Below are 16,802 nucleotides of genomic sequence, written 5' to 3' on the forward strand. Positions count from 1 at the left end.
CACACCTGCGGCATTTGGAAGTCCCAGACTAGGAGTCAAATCAGAGCTACACGTGCAGGCCTACAACACAGCCACAGCAACATGGGATCAGAGCCACGTCTATAACCTATACCACAGCTCATGGCAATGCCGGATCCTTAACCCACTGCGTGAGGCCAGGGATCGAACCCACATCCTCATCGATGCTAGTCGGGTTCATTTCTGCTAAGCCATAAGGAGAACCCCCTGAACTGAGGTTTTATTGTTATTTAAGACAGAAAAGAATCTGTATTCACGAGAACGCTCTCTGCCCATTTGTCCATGCCAGCCAGCCAGGCTCTGGCTTACCTGGTGAAGAAATTCCGGCCATACTTTTGCCAGTGATCTTTGAGAATGTCCTCCACACTCTGCTTGCGGGTGGCGAGGATGGAGAGCCAAGCAAGGACAGCCCAGAGTCCGTCCTTCTCACGGATGTGGTCAGAACCTGGTGCGGGGAACAGCAAGCAGCCGTGAGCAATGTGATTTCTCCAAAATACTTGGAAAAGAACTCAACAGTAAACATGGCCCAACCAAAAAAGTCATAAAACTCGACTGACGAACTTGAATATGTGAAAGAAACCACAGATGGAATAAAGCAACCTACTATTGAAACAACGTTGATGCGTCTCAAAGGAATTTAGAAATGTAAGGCAAGTGCCACTAAAAAATGTCAGTCGAATAATTCGGTGAAACTTGATACATCAATTCTAAAGTACGAATGTGAGTGGAAAAAAACAAAACATGACCACAGTGAATGTTTAATAATTCAATTAATCTGGGAGCTTAATGGAACAAAAGAAAGCACCCAGCAGGGTGAGATCCACACACATATGAGACTTGAATAAATGATAAAGGTGTCACTTCACGGCTGTAGGAAAGAACGGATTTTTTTTTTTTTTTTTTTTTCTTTTTAGGGCCACACCCACATTCCCAGGCTAGGGGTCAAACTGGAGCTGTAGCTGCCGGCCTACACCACAGCCACAGCAATGCAGGATCTGAGCCATGTCTGCAACTTACACCACAGCTCACGGCAACGCCGGATCCTTGGTATAGGCCAGCGGATACAGCTCTTATTTGACCCCTAGCCTGGGAACCTCCATATGACAGGTGCAGCCCTAAAAAGACAAAAAGTTCTTATATATTAGTAAGAAGAAAGCAGAATCTCAATAGAAAAACAGGCCAAAGATACAAATAGGCAGTTCATCCAAGAATAAATACAGGTACCCAATTAACGTAATATCAAGCTGACGTTACTTTTAAGAAGACACATTAAAGTTAAAACCACAATTAGAAACTGCCACTTGTTTGACGAATGGCCACAGATTTAAAATGGCCCAGTGTCAGGGGAGGTATGAGGGAGATGGGATTCTGACACGCTGCGGCCAGGAAAAGTACGGTTCTGCCAGAGAGCAATTTGGCAAGAAGTACGAAAGCCTTAAAAATGGACCTACTTGTGGATCCAGGAATTCCAATTCAAGGACGTCTTTCTTTAATCAAAAAGGGTTTGGTTAAATGAACTACGGCACATCTGTCTCCTGCTAAGTCCTTGCAAAAATCTTTATTGAAAATAACGAATTGCTTCTTAGGATGTGCTTTTATGCATAGAGGCCCTTTTCCAAGAGCCTGGTATGGAATAGGACTTTTATTTTTTGCCTTTAACTTCCTTCTTCTGAAAAAAGCAGGAGTTCCTGCTGTGGCCCAGTGGAAAGGAATCTGTTATCCATGTGGGCGCAGGTTTGATCCCTGGCCTTGCTCAGTGGGCTTGGGATCTGGCATTGCTGTGGCTGTGGCATAGGCCAGCAACAATTAGACCCCTAGCCTGGGAACCTCCATGTGCTGAGGGTGCGACCAGAAAAAGACAAAGTAAATAAATAAATAAAAAAATAGCCGATGATACTGAGCTCTACTTTTTGCTTTCTGAATAGGACCCAATACAATTCCTCTAATAATGTTTTGCATATTATCATGCCTTGAATTTGTCTTTTTTTCTTTTCACATTTGAACCTATGGCATGTGGATGTTCCCAGCCCAGTGGACGAATCAGAGCTGCAGCTGGGGCCTGAGCCACAGCCATGGCAACACCAGATCCAAGCCACACCTGCAACCCATGCTGCAGCCTGTGGCAACACCAGATCCTTAACTCACTGAGCAAGGCCAGGGATTGAACCCTCATCCTCAAAGAGACAACATCAAACCCTTTACCCACTGAGCCACAATGGGGAACTCCAACTTCATGCCTTGAATTTTTTAAGCACCTAACTTCTTGACTTTCCACTGGGTCTTATTCTCCTTGGAACTGGGAGAGTTCCGACACAATGCTGCCAATGAGGCAAGAGGTAAGACTGTTTCCTTTGCCTCTTCATCCTTTTAGACCCAGCCCAAATGTCCCCTCCTATCTGAGACTAGCTCTGAACTTTCCTGGACAGTTATGAGCTGCTTGCTCTTCTTGCACAGTGAGTGCTTCAATCATGCAGTGTGGCACCATGCTCCTTGCTCAATCACCTCTTTATGAGACTTTCACCCCACTGACCATGTATTTCTTGGAGGCGTCTTTATTCATCCTATAACTAAGTCTGGTGACTGGCACAGCACATGGACTATATTAAATAACTAATTGTGAAGGTGTGAATAAATGAATTAATCAACTAATTAATTTACTACAACATCTTTTCTCTTTTTGGTTCATGAAAATATACAACTCACCCCCCTCCCCCCAAAAAGAAGTCTCTCTTCAGTAAGACATTGCTTTTAGAAAAAGCAGTTCTCAAAACCTGGATGCTGGCAGAACTAAAGATATTAGGCAATACTTTTAGCACTTTATATAACAAATTTTAGAAATGTTTACCTAGTTTTATTAGCTATGGACTTTTATTTGCCTTTACTGCTATTTCAAGGAACAGAAAGTTAGCTCTCTGGCTCTAACAGCTTTTGCAAACGATGATATGTTTTGGCAATAGTTCACCCTGAGTAGTAAGATTCTGGCAGCTTCCCCAATATATTAAGAATTCAGGACAGAAGTACACGGCTTGGAATTATTTGTCTGTGAGCCCCTAGGTTTTTTGTTTTGTTTTGTTTTTTCTTGTCCTTCCTTCCTTTTTTTCCCCCTTTCTTTTGGGGGGTAGGGGCTACACCGAAAGTATAGGGGGCAGTGTTCCTTTGCACTTTTTGTGTTCTAAGTAAAGAATTGGCTTTTTCCTTTACATAGAAGTGAAAGTAAAATCTAAAAATCTTACCCAACTCTAACCAAGTTACTTGGAGATAACTAAATCACACACCTAATGAACAAAACATCTGCCTTGGAGAATATAACTAAATATTCTACTCCATTTACACAACCCCCAGTCTCTTTGAAAATGGTCATTAATCTCACCAATCACCTTAGATGTATCAAAACTCTTGGCAACTCTGACTAATACTCAGGAAGTCTGAGTAAATTTCATTTTCTTTAGGGTTCTAATGAATGCTGACAAGTTACTAGTGAAGAAAAGGCAATGCTGTGTTTCTCAAGTTACTGTTGCCTTTGCAGTTGTGGCAGTTGTGGTTCCATGGAAAATGCCTGAGAGTCATAAAACCTGCATCTGAAACTTACATATAAGCTGTCTGAATTTGGACAAGCCACTTAACTTTTCTGAGCCTCAGTCTCTCCAACTGTAAAATAGAGATAATGCCACCTTTCTTACATAATTTTAAGTCTTCACTGTGATAGAAAGTGGAAATATTTTATAAACTATTAAAGACCATGTAAATGCAAGACACCATTATGAATACAGGAAAAATTTAAAAAAAACTTTTAGGGAAAATTAATGCTTTCTACTAATTAAGCTTTCAAAAATACTGGCAATACCATACATATTGGGGAAGAAAATGGAATATAACCCAACATGCTCCTTCTTCTGGGCAGTGGAATTCAAGTATTTTTCTCTTCTTTGTTATCTAATTTTCTTATTTTGAATGTGAATTAACAGTATCATTTTTTTAATTAAAAAAAAAAAAAAGACAAGCCCACGTAATTATAAGGAAAGGAACATATACCATCAGCAAGCACCCTGGTCCTAGCTGACATGAAGGCAGCTGCAGGTTTTGCTTCAGGTCTCTTCATATTTGGTCCAGTTCAGGAACCAACTGAGCACACGGGGATTCTGCCCTTTCAGCATCTTCAAACACCTGTCACTTACTTTGGCCTAATCAGCACCTTGTGATATGTATAAACTCTGCTCAGTCAGGGCACACGCTGGGTCCCAGCCAAGAAAAATGTCAACCTTTGCTGACAAGAGCCAATGGTTGAGGGATGAGGTTTCATTTACCAGTATGAACATCTCAGGGGTGTCCGGGGTCCTGCCTTGCCAGGCCAAGCCTGTGGATGGGCCACAGCAGCTGAAAGAGAGCTCCCTGGAAAAAAACCCCTGCACCTGTCTCTCTGCCTCTGTTTCTTTGTCTCTTTCTCTGCCCATCTCTCTCTCTTTCAATCTCCTAAACATGCTGTTGTCTCTGCCTGGAAATTTTCACCCCACATACACCTATCATCCTGGCTAACACCCCCTGCGATGACCTGCAACCTCCCCCTTCTCCAGGATGCCGCCCTCGTTACCCTCTGTGCTGACCCTTCCTCTACCACACTGTCTGTTCTTACCCTGCCTACACTGTGAATTGTATCCCAGGCTAGTGCCTGGCATGCAGTCACTCTCAATAAGGGTTTTCCCCAAGAATGGTGAGACCCCGGCTGACCGGCTGTGGAGCTGAGCAGACCTGCTCTGTCCTCAGTGTCATCCTCTCTGGCTTCCATTGCACATGACTTACCTCTGAAAGGGCAGGTAAGCTCCTCAGGAAGCCTTTTCCAGACCACTCCAGCCTTCAAGGGGGCTCTCCCTCAGCCACCCCCAACTTCCCATGCAGCAATTACTCCTGTGCCGCCTCATGACTGCCCCTGGAACTCTTGTTTCCTTTGGAGGAAAGGGCTGAGTGCCTGACAGGCAGGAAATGTGTCTTCGCCCAAGCTCCATTTCACACCCAACAAATGCGAATCAGTGCCTACCGTGTTCCAAGTATATGAGAAAATACTACGATGAATAAGACATGTTCCCTGCACTCACAAATGAGCACAGATGGACAGCTGAGGCAGACAGACATGCAGATAACAGTGTAACTGAGTTAGCTGTAATTGGGAGATCAGCCTAGTTCTGCAGGGATGTTCTGTCTGAGAAATCTCCGGAGACGGTGCTCCAACTTGCCTGTACTGGGCTTTACCTACCAGAAAACATACTCAGGAGTATGCACATGAGAACAGGTAGAGAACTAAATAGAAAAATCTAATCCTCTACATCACAGAACCAGGTGAGGTGCCCTGAGCACACGGCTCCCAGAACATCCTGTACTTGCTTCTATCACTTTCCACACTTATAATAACCTGGCCAGGGTCTGACTTCCTTCCCCACATCTGGGCTCCACAGAGCCTCCCACAAGGAGGTCGTGCTTACCGTTGCATCCCCAGAACCTAAGTCAGTACCTGGATACAGTCAAAGCTCAATAAACATTTGAGGACTGAGTTGATGAAAAGAAATACAAACATGGGGACTTTTCAGAGGAAATGAAAAGAAATTTGCAAGGCGTGAACACTACACTTCTTTAAGGCATCACTCCTATTTGATGCATCACCACCAGAACCTTTTAAAGAGGGCATGGGGGAAGAAATATTGCTAACCTCTGGACCTGCGCAGATCAGACTTTATTGGCATTTTTTCCATATGATACCAAGTTAATCCTCAACTTGATTTCCTAGCTTCTTTCCCAAGGCCCTCCCTTTGCCCAAGGAAGACTTTCAAAAGCAGTGACATTCTATTCTATTGTGACTTCCCTTTCTATTTTCATCTCCATTTCCCAGGAATTTAAGGTGGGACAGAACTGAGTACTTTGCCCTCTACCACTGAGTTGGGGGTGGGGGTGGTAAATAACTGCACCGTGAGATCAACCAAAAACAGCAGGGTCACCCTGTCTAGTTCTGGTGTCCTATCATCAACACTTTTTTCCCTGGCATGTGTAATGCTGATGCCCAAGGAAGTGTCATAGCCTTGGTGGCTACCATAATCACGTGAGACAGCTGCTATTTCTCCACCAAGAACAGACTAATGTGTACTTGGTAAGAGTAATACTATGGCTTATGCTTTTAAGTGCTAGAGGTTTGTTTTATTGATGAGCCAGTTGTTCTGAAGTCTGACTCTTTTGCGACCTCTTTGCAACTCAACTTTTCCTTTTGTAAAAGGTCATCTCATCTCACAAAGACCTTGGCTCCTGAACTCTAGACGATGGAGTGGAGTGGTGCTGAGTCCCAGACCACTGCAGAGGTGAGACGGCATTCTCCACTGAAATGGCTGTTTAAGCAGAAGAGCCCTGATAGGTCACTCAGAATTCCAGCAGCACACAGCAGATGTCATCAGATGACTTTTACAGTCCCTTCCACTCCAACCAGGATTCTGTCTGCCTGAATGGAGGGTGCCAAGTGCACAGCATGTTCTCTCATTCATCCAACAAGTGTTTGCTGAGCACCTGTTCTCTTCTGGGATTCAGAGGAGACCCTGGGGATATGATGGAGAGCAAGACAGATGTGACTCCTGTCCTCATGGAGCTTCCAGTCTAGTGGGATCCACTAACATTAATCAAGTTATCATAAGTAATTGTAAAATTACAGCTGTAACACGAGCAGAGAATGAGAAAGCGTGTGGTGCAATGAGATCCAGTCAGAAGGGGATTTGACCCCTCTGGAAAGTTAGGGAGGCTCTCCTGAGAAATTGCTTCTGCTCTTACCAAGAAAGATACATAAATAAATGACCCTGTACTCAACTAAGCTACAGAATTCAAATATTTCAAAGCTGACAGAACCACTAACATCTACCTTGAGAAACTCTGTAAAGGAACTGTTGGAAGCATTTGCCAACAAGAGACATAGTAGGTAGAATTAACTCCTTTATAAATAAGGAGATCAGAAGTTCAGTTTAATAAGTTCAGCTGCACTCACTCAGCAGTGCAGACCCATGGCTCTGCAGCCTGGTTTTGAAATGTTCACCTCAGAAATATTACAAAACAATTGTCTTTCTTTCAAAGAGAGAAGTTTGTGGATTATTCTCATGATGAATTCTCTCTTTCAACAGAAAAGACATCAAAGAGAAGATGAAACTATGGTTGGCACTTAGTATTTGTTGAATGTGCCAGTAAATAAATAAACAAGAACAAACTTTAACAAGGAATCATTTAAAGTCTAATACTTGGGTCCAAAAAAATCAATTCCACTAATGTAACATGGGGCTTTTTCTTGGCAAATGCTCCCGAGTAAAAACTTCAAGGTGTTTAGTTACCTCCAACATTATATGGGCTGAAGAGTATGATGAAATGTCCTAAAAGCTGACATAAATGAAAGTTACATCAAGAAAAGCAAGGGCCCGGTTCTCCGGAAACAGTCACCCCCTCCACCCTTCACTTGTCAGGTCAGCCCTGGAGGATTTGGGCTCAGTTCTAGACATGACCTTCTACAAGGGTCACTGCTGAATGGGGAAGCATCTAGAAACTGGTGCTGGGTAAATAAACAATGTGAAGTGAGGGGTGACTGAAGGCCTAGGGGTCGGCGGCCTGGAGAAGAGAGGACCTGAGGGCTGCCCTCAGGTATGGGAAGGCCTGCGAGTGAGGGAGGAGCAGTGCGTGCTGTCCCGTCTGTTTTCAAGCCTGTCCCTAGCCAGCCAACGCCAAGGTGGCTACTTGGCTTTAGGACTCTGACCCACCCTGCTCCATGCTACCCACATGGTTCATGGGCCAAGATGTTACTAGACACACCACAAAAAAAAAAAAAAAAAAAAAACTGTTAACTACATTTAGGTAAAACAAATAGGATTCCTTATAGCAGAATGTTCTGGAATCTCCAAATGATGTCATCGTAAATATCCAAGACAGACAGGTACACCCCAAGTTTCCCAGTCTTCACTGACCTCAGAACCCTTTCATGGAACTAGTATCCTTCCACTCACCCAAACACCCTAGGAAACCTCATTCTAGACTTTTCTCTTTTCACTAGGTTTAGCACTAAAATAGATACAAAGGGATAGGAAATCAAAGGTTAACATGGCGCCTGCCTTCAAAAACAGCTTCATCCCTAAGGAAGAATGATTGATACCAAGCCTGCACTGGAAAACACTGGGGGATTTCATGGGAGAAGACCACCTCACAGGTCCATTGGGTGTTCCTCTAGTGTCCTGTGGAGTAACATGGCACCACCCATGAGTTGGGAAAGAACTAATAAGCAGTGGCCTTGTTATCTGCGACCAAGACCTAGAACCTTGGGAATTCATGTAGCCTCCTTTGCAGGCATCGTTCAACCCCCAAACTCACCCATCTTTCTTCACACCCTCCAATTCTGTCAAGCCAACTCATTACCAAGAAGTACCGCCACTCCCTCAAGGATATGAAATTGCTTAGAATTGTGTCAATGGGTGTCTCAAATGTACTGGCTCATTCCACCCACCCTACCCCAGCACCTGCAGGAACAGAAATGCAGGCAGCATTCTATTCTGTTGATCTATCATGAATTGCAACTCGATGGCAAGGCTGATAGAAGGCTAGATTTTGATCTTGTCTTTGCTAAAGGATGGAAGACTAGTACTCAAGGACTGAGAAGATGGGTCCTTTTATTTCAAAATACTGGCTGGAGAACACAGGAAGAGAAGAAATAGGGCCGCTGAAGTATCTTGCAACCTGGCTGGAGACCACATGTGGGGAGAGGCCACACGCCTGAATGAATGTTTAGAAAGGAGGCAGGATGCAGTAGGGTGGGGTCATGGGGAAGGTCATGGAGGCGGGACCTCAAGTCAGTGTTAACCAGGCACAGACAAAGAGGGAGCGCATGGAAAGAGGAATCTAAGGGCCATGGAGCATCCCCCAAAACATACCGCGTTCCCCTCTTCCGCCACACCACAGTTTACACATAGATCCTCTGGGCCGAGGGCATATTTTCAATTTCTTGATCACCTAGCAACTTAGTTCCACCCTAACGGACTCCCTCCACTTAATCTGAATAAATCACAACCGGCTGCTAACAGAAAACTTGGCCTATTAAAGAGGAAGACTGAATGCTGTGCTGAAACCTTCTCTTAAATAAAAACGAAAAACGGACGCGCACCACCATATTTCTTCCTAGAAATGAAAACATTTGTAAAGGTTTCCTTGACCACCGAGGGGAGAAAAATCTGTTGATCACTCTGTTTAATCCCCACAGATTCGACGGCCACGCTGCCGAGGAGGCCCGCAAACTTCCTGCCTTGGTAGACGTGATGCTCTGAAAGTAAAATTCGCCCTTCCTGGCCAGCCCGCCGGCCAGCCGTGCTCACTGCCTTTCAAATGTGTGCACTTCATCAGGGTTGTTATAAATAAGCCGTATCTTGATTTAGGACACATCAGCTACTGTTGCTATTTCAGGGCCACCTGAGCGAGTCTAAGCTTTCAGGGCAAGTAGCGTTTACAGGAAAGAAAACGGTGGCAAGGGATGTGCACTTACCCGTTCCGAAGCTCTCCTCCCCACAAAGGGACAGTTTGCTTGCATCCATCAGATTCCCAAAAAACTTCCAACCAGTTGGGGTCTCGTACAAAGCAATCTTTGTAGCATTAGCCACCCTTCAAAGGCATGAAATCAAAGTTACATCACAGCAGGGCTGCTCGCACAGGCATGCGAGGGACGGAAAAGCGCAACCGTTATTGCAATCAAGGGCCCCATTTCGCACCGCTCAGAGGTACACGTAATTCTAAGACAGGTGGAAAACCGGACGAGGAAACTTGAGCACAATGGGCTATTCTATGTGAAGTCAGAGGAGCGGGGAGAGGAGGGTGAAGAAAGAATTCAGGTCACTGAGTTTAATATTCTAGAAGCAGCAGCAGTGGCAAAACGGGCAAGGCTGTTTGGGGAGCTATTTAAACCCACATGTTTTAGATACAGACAGCATTTGTAACTATTCTGTATGGAACAAAAGAGTGATGTTTTGATGCATCTATAAGCACAGAATCATAGGACGTTGGGTCTAGGAGGTCAGTATTTTACAGAGGCAGAAACAGGACCCAGAATGTTACGTGATCGGCCCAAGGTGACATGGCCAGAATGACCAGCCGCCCGCTATCCAGCTGCCCAGTCAGTGCTCCTTTCACTTTCCCGGAAGGCCCTGCAAGGACAATGCTCAATGGGGTCTCCCATTTGCACCAGCTGTGTCCATACTGAGCCCTGGTCCCCATCACCCCCAACACATCTTCTACTTCTCCCTGTATGTCCTTAGACTATTTGAAACCTTTGAGTGACCTTTTCTTTTGATCTCTTCCCCTTTGAACAGGAAGTTACCTACATTTCACTAGCTCTTTTAGTAAGATTTGCTTTCCAGAATGCTTGTCTTTTTTTGGGGGGGCTTTTCAGGGCCACACCTGCAGCATATGGAGGTTCCCAGGCTAGGGGTTTAATCAGAGCTGTTGCCACCGGCCTACACCAGAACCACAGCAACTTGGGATCCGAGCCTCATCTGAGTGAGACCCATACCACAGCTCGCGGCAACGCCAGATCCTTAACCCACTGAGCAAGGCCAGGGATCAAACCTGCAACCTCATGGTTCCTAGTCAGGTTCCTTTCTACTGAGCCATGATGGGAACTCCTCCAGAATGTTTGTTTTATCACTAGCAAAACAATACCATATTTCAATTCTAATATTTGAGAACCATTAAATCTATGATTTTGAAAACAAAGTACAATACATTTTTTGCTGGGTAATGATGTATTTTCCACTGTGATTCTATATGTGGATTATCAATTTTTCTAAAAATTAGAATTAAATTGTTCTCAGATCACACAGAAGCTATTTTTAGGACCGGATAGGTCTAATGTCCAATGGTGTGGCCACAGACCAGCTCATGACTTTGGATGGAGAACACAGAGGCATAAGTACCAGGTTCTAATTCTAGCTCTGATGTGGTTGTGGGGTCCTGGACCAAACTCCTAACTACTCTTTTGGTTTCCTCTTCTTCAAAATAAGGGCTGTGATGAGGGTCCACTGAGATGGTGAATGTAATAAAGCACCGTGTCAACTACAAACTGTTATATGAATATTGTTATTACTTCTTCGTTCTAACACACACACACACACACACACACACACACACACACACACCCCACGCGCAGGAAACAGGAAACTACTGCACAGCCCAGTGGTTGGGAGCAAAGATTTTGGGTTTAAATCCTGCTCAGTTATTTACTAGCTGGGCAACCTTAGGAAAATTAATGTCTTTGTCCTTTTGTTTTCCCACCTGTTAAAGAGGAGTTAAATATAGCATTTACTTCATGGGGTCAGTTTGAGAATTAAATGACTTAGAACATATCAAATACTTAGTGTCTAGTATAAGTTAATGTTCAATAAATATTAATTATGACTATACTATCCTAGATATATACATCCTGCTTTCCTCCTTGGCCTCAATCTTTTATTCGTTCCCTTGTTCTATTATTTTTTAATTTTTTTTGACTGTGCCCATGGCATGTGGAAGTTCCCAGGCCAGGGATCAAACCCGTGCCACAGTGGCAACCCCAGCCAGTGCAGTGGCAACACTGGATCCTTAACCCCATGCACCACAAGGGAACTCCCACTTGTTCTTTATCCATTCATCCAAGAAACACTTATCAGACACCTAACATGATCTAGTTAATATTCTCCTTGGTTTGCCCTCATTTATGACTTATATTTTGCAGATGCTCTAGATGTGATCTTATTAGCTACCCTAAAGCCTCTGCAAGTGAGAGGAAACACAATAAATAAATAAACAAATAAGCACATCAATTGTTTACTGTCTCTGGGTCCCTTCTTTCTCAAAAACCAAATGTATGAGCTTTCTGTTTGTTCACATTTTGGATAAACAAACATTTACTATGCATGTGTGTGTATGGGCATCTGATGGTGGTTGGATGAGGTTGGTTTTTTTGAAAGTTCTGCTGTAACACTGATCTTACTTTAAACTGCTCTTTCACCCAAACTCCGTGCACACTGCGAAAAGGGAAAGTAATCTTCTGGAATGATGTTTTAACTACAACGAAGTGTCATCTACTCATTCATTCATTAACATTCAATCAGTCATTTTTTAAAACACTGCGTGTGTGTGTGTGTGTGTGTGTCTTACTATTTGACAGGCACACCATGATCAGGCAGTTTAGGACGGTGAGTCAGACAGTCTTTTCTCTGCAGAAGCTGCACATCTAAGAGCCCAGACAGTCGAGTAAACAAGCTATCAGAACACAGTGTGGTAAGTGCCAGGGTGGAAGAAATTCGGGGTGCGGAGGCAGCATAGAGGGGGTACATCCGATCCAGAAAACACACACCCATTCCCTCACAAAATAAACACTTACAGAGCACACGCCATGCATCAGATGCCCCAGCTGAAAGGCAGGGAAGGGTGACCCCAGCACAGTGAGGAGCCTGATGCAAGCCGAGGGAACGGAGAGACCTACCGGTCCAGGGCACCACTGGTGGGCATGCTGCGTGCAAAGCCGCGGACCCCAGTTTGCTGGAAATACGGAATGCTGAAGATGTTGGCAGCGATGACAGCCACGGAGTCTGAAGGGTTCACAAAGAACCCATGCTTGCCCAGAATCATGTTTCGATCCTTTGGGAGAAGGGGGATTTAAAGGAAGATCTTTTCATCAAAGTTCTGAAGAAACCAAACTATCTTCATAGCGGTTTTATAAAATTTAAAACTGATGCCCATATTCCTACTGGATTCTAAACACTGGATCTTACTCCTAGTGGATCCGTGCCATACGATGGCACCGATGGCACCTCAGCCCAAAGAGCTGAAACTGTTTTCAATTAAAGTACCAGCCTAGACTCCTTCTGGGCCAAATCCTCTGTTCTCTCTCCAGAGGCCAGCTGACCTGAACCTCCCCCATCTGTTCCAAACTCTGGAACCAATCACCCCTCTTCCCTCCCAGAAGAGAGGAGAGACCACTATGAGAGGAAATGTGGGCTGTTTTGAGTTTGATAGGTCTATCAGGCGCCCTTTAAGGAGCAAAGCTGGAAGTTTCCATGTGGCTCAGCAGGTAATAAGCCCGATTAGCATCCGTGAGGATTCGGGTTTGATCCCTGGCTTCGCTCAGTGGGTTAAGGATCTGGCGTTGCTGTGAGCTGTGGTGTAGGTCAGATGTGGCTCAGATCCTGCGTTGCTGTGGCTGTGGCGTAGGCTGGCAGCTGTAGCTCCGATTCCACCCCTAGCCTGGGAACTTCCACATGGTGGGTGCGGCCCTAAAAAGACTGAAAAAAAAAAAAAAAGAGCAAAGTAAATCTTGCCCCCTGCATTTGGTGCAGGACCCAACAACACGTGCTGCCACCTTCAGGGTTCTCTTGGTGCCTGACATACAGGAAGTACTCAAGTAACTGAGAGTATGGAGGGAAAACTCCCATCGTGCACTGCAGCAGAAAGAGGCATCACAAATGATGTCTGCTAGGGACCCTTTTCAGCTCCCAGAATTCTGATATGGGAAAAACTATTTTTAGGAAACAGCGAATTCTCTCTGATGTTAAAGAACAATAGAAACCACCAAAATATTTTTTTTCCACTAGGTAAACAGGTGTAGTGTTCACTGTGTCTGCGATGCCGAGTGTACAGCTCTAACTTCTTCTTGTCTGTGATATACTCACCAATGTAAATGAAAGAGCATGTTTATTTAAAATATGACCTGTAGCTAAAGAATAAAATGTTAATTCTCTTAATTATAGTTTCATCATTTTTAAGCTCATGTGAATGCATAGATGGGTATATGCATAAGGCTGAAACCCTCCCTGGAGACTGAATAAGTAGCCAGCTGCTTGTGGAGAGCAAAAACTTCCCGCAGGACAGGTGTCTAGAGCCCAACTAGTTCGTGAAGTGCCAGTCATGACAGCATAACCAGGTCTCAGTCACCCTGCCCCCCTTAGCAAACATTAAACACATGGCTTAGAGTCTGGACGCATTCTGTCGAAGAGGGTCTTCTAAAAATCGAGTCCTGACTCCAGATGCAATGAGACAGCTTGACCGGCACTGCTGGACCCACAGGGCCTGGTAGAAGCAGCCTGTCTTTTTCCCAACCATAGGGTCCGGCCTAACCTGCATCAAGGGCCCCTTAAATGCACTTGCACGCACCCCATCTCCATCAAAGGCAGCCCCAAAATCATGCTCTCCTGTCTTCATCGTCTCCACCAGGTCGGCAGCATAGGTGAGGTTGGGGTCAGGGTGGTGGCCCCCAAAGTCCTCCAGGGGAACGCAGTTCACCGCCGAGTTTGCGGGGGCTCCCAGCTCCTCACACAGGATCTTCTTCACGTACGGCCCCACGACTATGCCAGGCATGCAACGAAGAACCAGAAAACAAAACTTAGGGCAGCAGAAGAGGCTTGGGGGACCAGGGAGAGGTGTTCTAGGGAGAATGGCCTCAACAGCGAAGAGAGCGGGCAAACTGTATTCAGCAGCTGGTGGAGCGATAAGACTGCAGTGGAACGTTCTACACAGAGGAGGGTGAGAGGTGAGGTTAGAAAGGTGGGGCCGGTGGATTAGGAAAGGGTGGGGAAGGGAACTGGGCTGGCCATTGTGAAGACCCTGCTCCACACCCGTGCTGGGTGCTTCTCGACCACTTTCTCCCGCACGCCTTCAAAAGGGCCACCCAGATGGGACAGCTTAGTGCTTAGGAAACTGGACTCTGGAATCAGAAGGTCTGGGGTTCACATCTCAGCTCTGCCCATCACTGGCTGTGTCACTTTGACAAAGCGACTTAATCGCTTTGTACTTCCGTCCACCCCGCCTGGAAAATGATAAAAATAGGAGCTCCCTAATAGGGCTGATGTGAGAACTGAGTTAATAGATAAAGAAGCACTGAGAACAGTACCAGCACTTATAACTGTTTGCACTATTTTACTTTATTTATTTATTTATTTATTTGTCTTTTTGCCTTTTTCTAGGGCTGTTCTTATGGCATACGGAGGTTCCCAGGTGAGGGGTTGAATCGGAGCCATAGCCACTGGCCTCCGCCAGAGCCACAGCAACACGGGATCCGAGCCGCATCTGCAACCTACACCACAACTCATGGCAATGCCGGATCCTTAACCCACTGAGCAAGGCCAGGGATCGAACCCGCAACCTCATCGTTCCTAGTCGGATTCATTAACCACTGCACTGCGACGGGAACTCCCTGTTATAACTATTTGCATTATGATTATCACCTCCAATTTACAGAGAAGAAAACTGAGGTTCTGAGATGAAGCTATTTGCCCAAACTTGCACAGACAACAGGAGAGGGAGCTAAGATTCACAGCCCTGATCTGTCTCCTCTATCAAGCTGTCTGACAAACTGATTAAAAGAATGCTAACAAGGAAACACAGGAAAAATCAGACATTTTGCGGTATCACCTAGTGTAATGACCAAGAAGGTTCATCTCTAAAATGCTGAGCACTTATTTTCACCAAGGAAGGCACCAATGTTGATACATGGGTCACAGCAGTACAGGGGATGTGTTTCCCATTAGGGCCCCACGATGAGGAGGCCACGGACACACCATAGGATGAGGACAAGGCAGCCAAGGCTTCGAGGGGAACAGAAAGTAAGGCACCCAAAGAACAACAGGAAGGCCTAGAAAAGAAGTCAGCTCCCTGACCAGCTTCACCGATCCAGTTCCCCATCACAAGCCTCATTCTCGAGCCAGCCCAGACCCCTGCTCCTTCCGCTGGTGTGACATCTGTTTTTCCACTCTCAGGCATTTGCTGGAGCCACTGCCTCGGCTGGGAAGGACCATCACTTGCCGTTCCACCACCCTAGATCTTTCTTTCATGAAAGCTGAGTTGGTTGCCACGTCTCCCATGAAATCTTTTGATACCTGGAGTCACACTCTGCCTTCTTCCACACCCCAAAGAGAATCCCTAAGATTCTAGATAACCCTCGTTTTGTTGGCCTGGCAGTGGCGTTTCTTACCCACCTCACCTCCCCCAGCATCACAAGCGCTTTGAAGGACGTCTCAACCAAGTCCCTGCCTACCCCTACGCATACCTGTGGCAGCTACTCAATACCTGTCTTTGACAAGTGAATGCTCTGACAGGTCAGAATAGCTTTGTCTGACTAAAGAAGACCCATTCTACGGGACTCTGGAGGCAAGTTAGGACCCAAGGGGAGCAGTTCCAGAGATGGGAGATTTTAGACCCCCCGGAGTTTTCTGACCATGGTTTTGCCATATTAACGGGAGGCCCTGGGCACACCTCGGAAAGGGTTTGAGCACAGGCAGATAATCTTCCCCAGCCAGACAAGCAGATGGATTGCAACCCCAGGGAAAATCCTTGTCACTCAAAGATTCTAAAACTCTGAATTATTACCAAATAAATAGATAACCGAAGGGTTGAGGAACTCCCACATTCCTACAGGCAAGAAAACTTCATGGTTCAGTGACCACTGCTGTCTCCACTGACTGGGCCACACAAGCCACGGGGGAGGAAGAGGGAGAGACACACATCCTGTCGTTCCTGAATTTAGTTGTGTGTGGTGTGGTCCTCTTCTGAGAAAAGGCGCATGTGTGGGGCACAGTGAGTGGGACGTGGGGCTCAGGAGCACGTTTATCACATCGAGCAAACAACAGGTCCCTTCCGAAATAGATGGGGGCGCTTAGAAAGAATGTAAGGCATCTTCTGAGCGGGAGGGAAAGTCTACAAAAATAGCTGCATGGTACTCGGACACTGATGCTTAATGTGGAAACACTGACCTTCACACTACCTTACAG

The 16,802-nt window shown here is 45.5% G+C and overlaps 1 protein-coding gene across 4 annotated transcripts in view; it reads right to left on the reverse strand.

Annotated features, from left to right (window-relative positions):
• Positions 1–16,802, reverse strand: part of PGM1 (phosphoglucomutase 1) — a 67,709-nt gene that overhangs the window by 9,536 nt on the left and 41,371 nt on the right. For all 4 annotated transcript variants that reach the window (XR_002344421.1, XM_021093573.1, XM_021093571.1 and 1 more), the window contains 4 exon segments: positions 14,191–14,381; positions 12,524–12,678; positions 9,551–9,666; positions 328–463 (listed from right to left, as the gene is read on the reverse strand). Coding sequence is in view for 3 of the 4 variants with exons in the window: in XM_021093573.1 (XP_020949232.1) it covers positions 328–463; positions 9,551–9,666; positions 12,524–12,678; positions 14,191–14,381 (598 nt within the window). In the remaining variant the exon portion in view is untranslated.

The sequence above is a fragment of the Sus scrofa genome, chromosome 6 (assembly GCF_000003025.6).
Source record: "Sus scrofa isolate TJ Tabasco breed Duroc chromosome 6, Sscrofa11.1, whole genome shotgun sequence".
NCBI classification, from domain to species: domain Eukaryota; kingdom Metazoa; phylum Chordata; class Mammalia; order Artiodactyla; family Suidae; genus Sus; species Sus scrofa.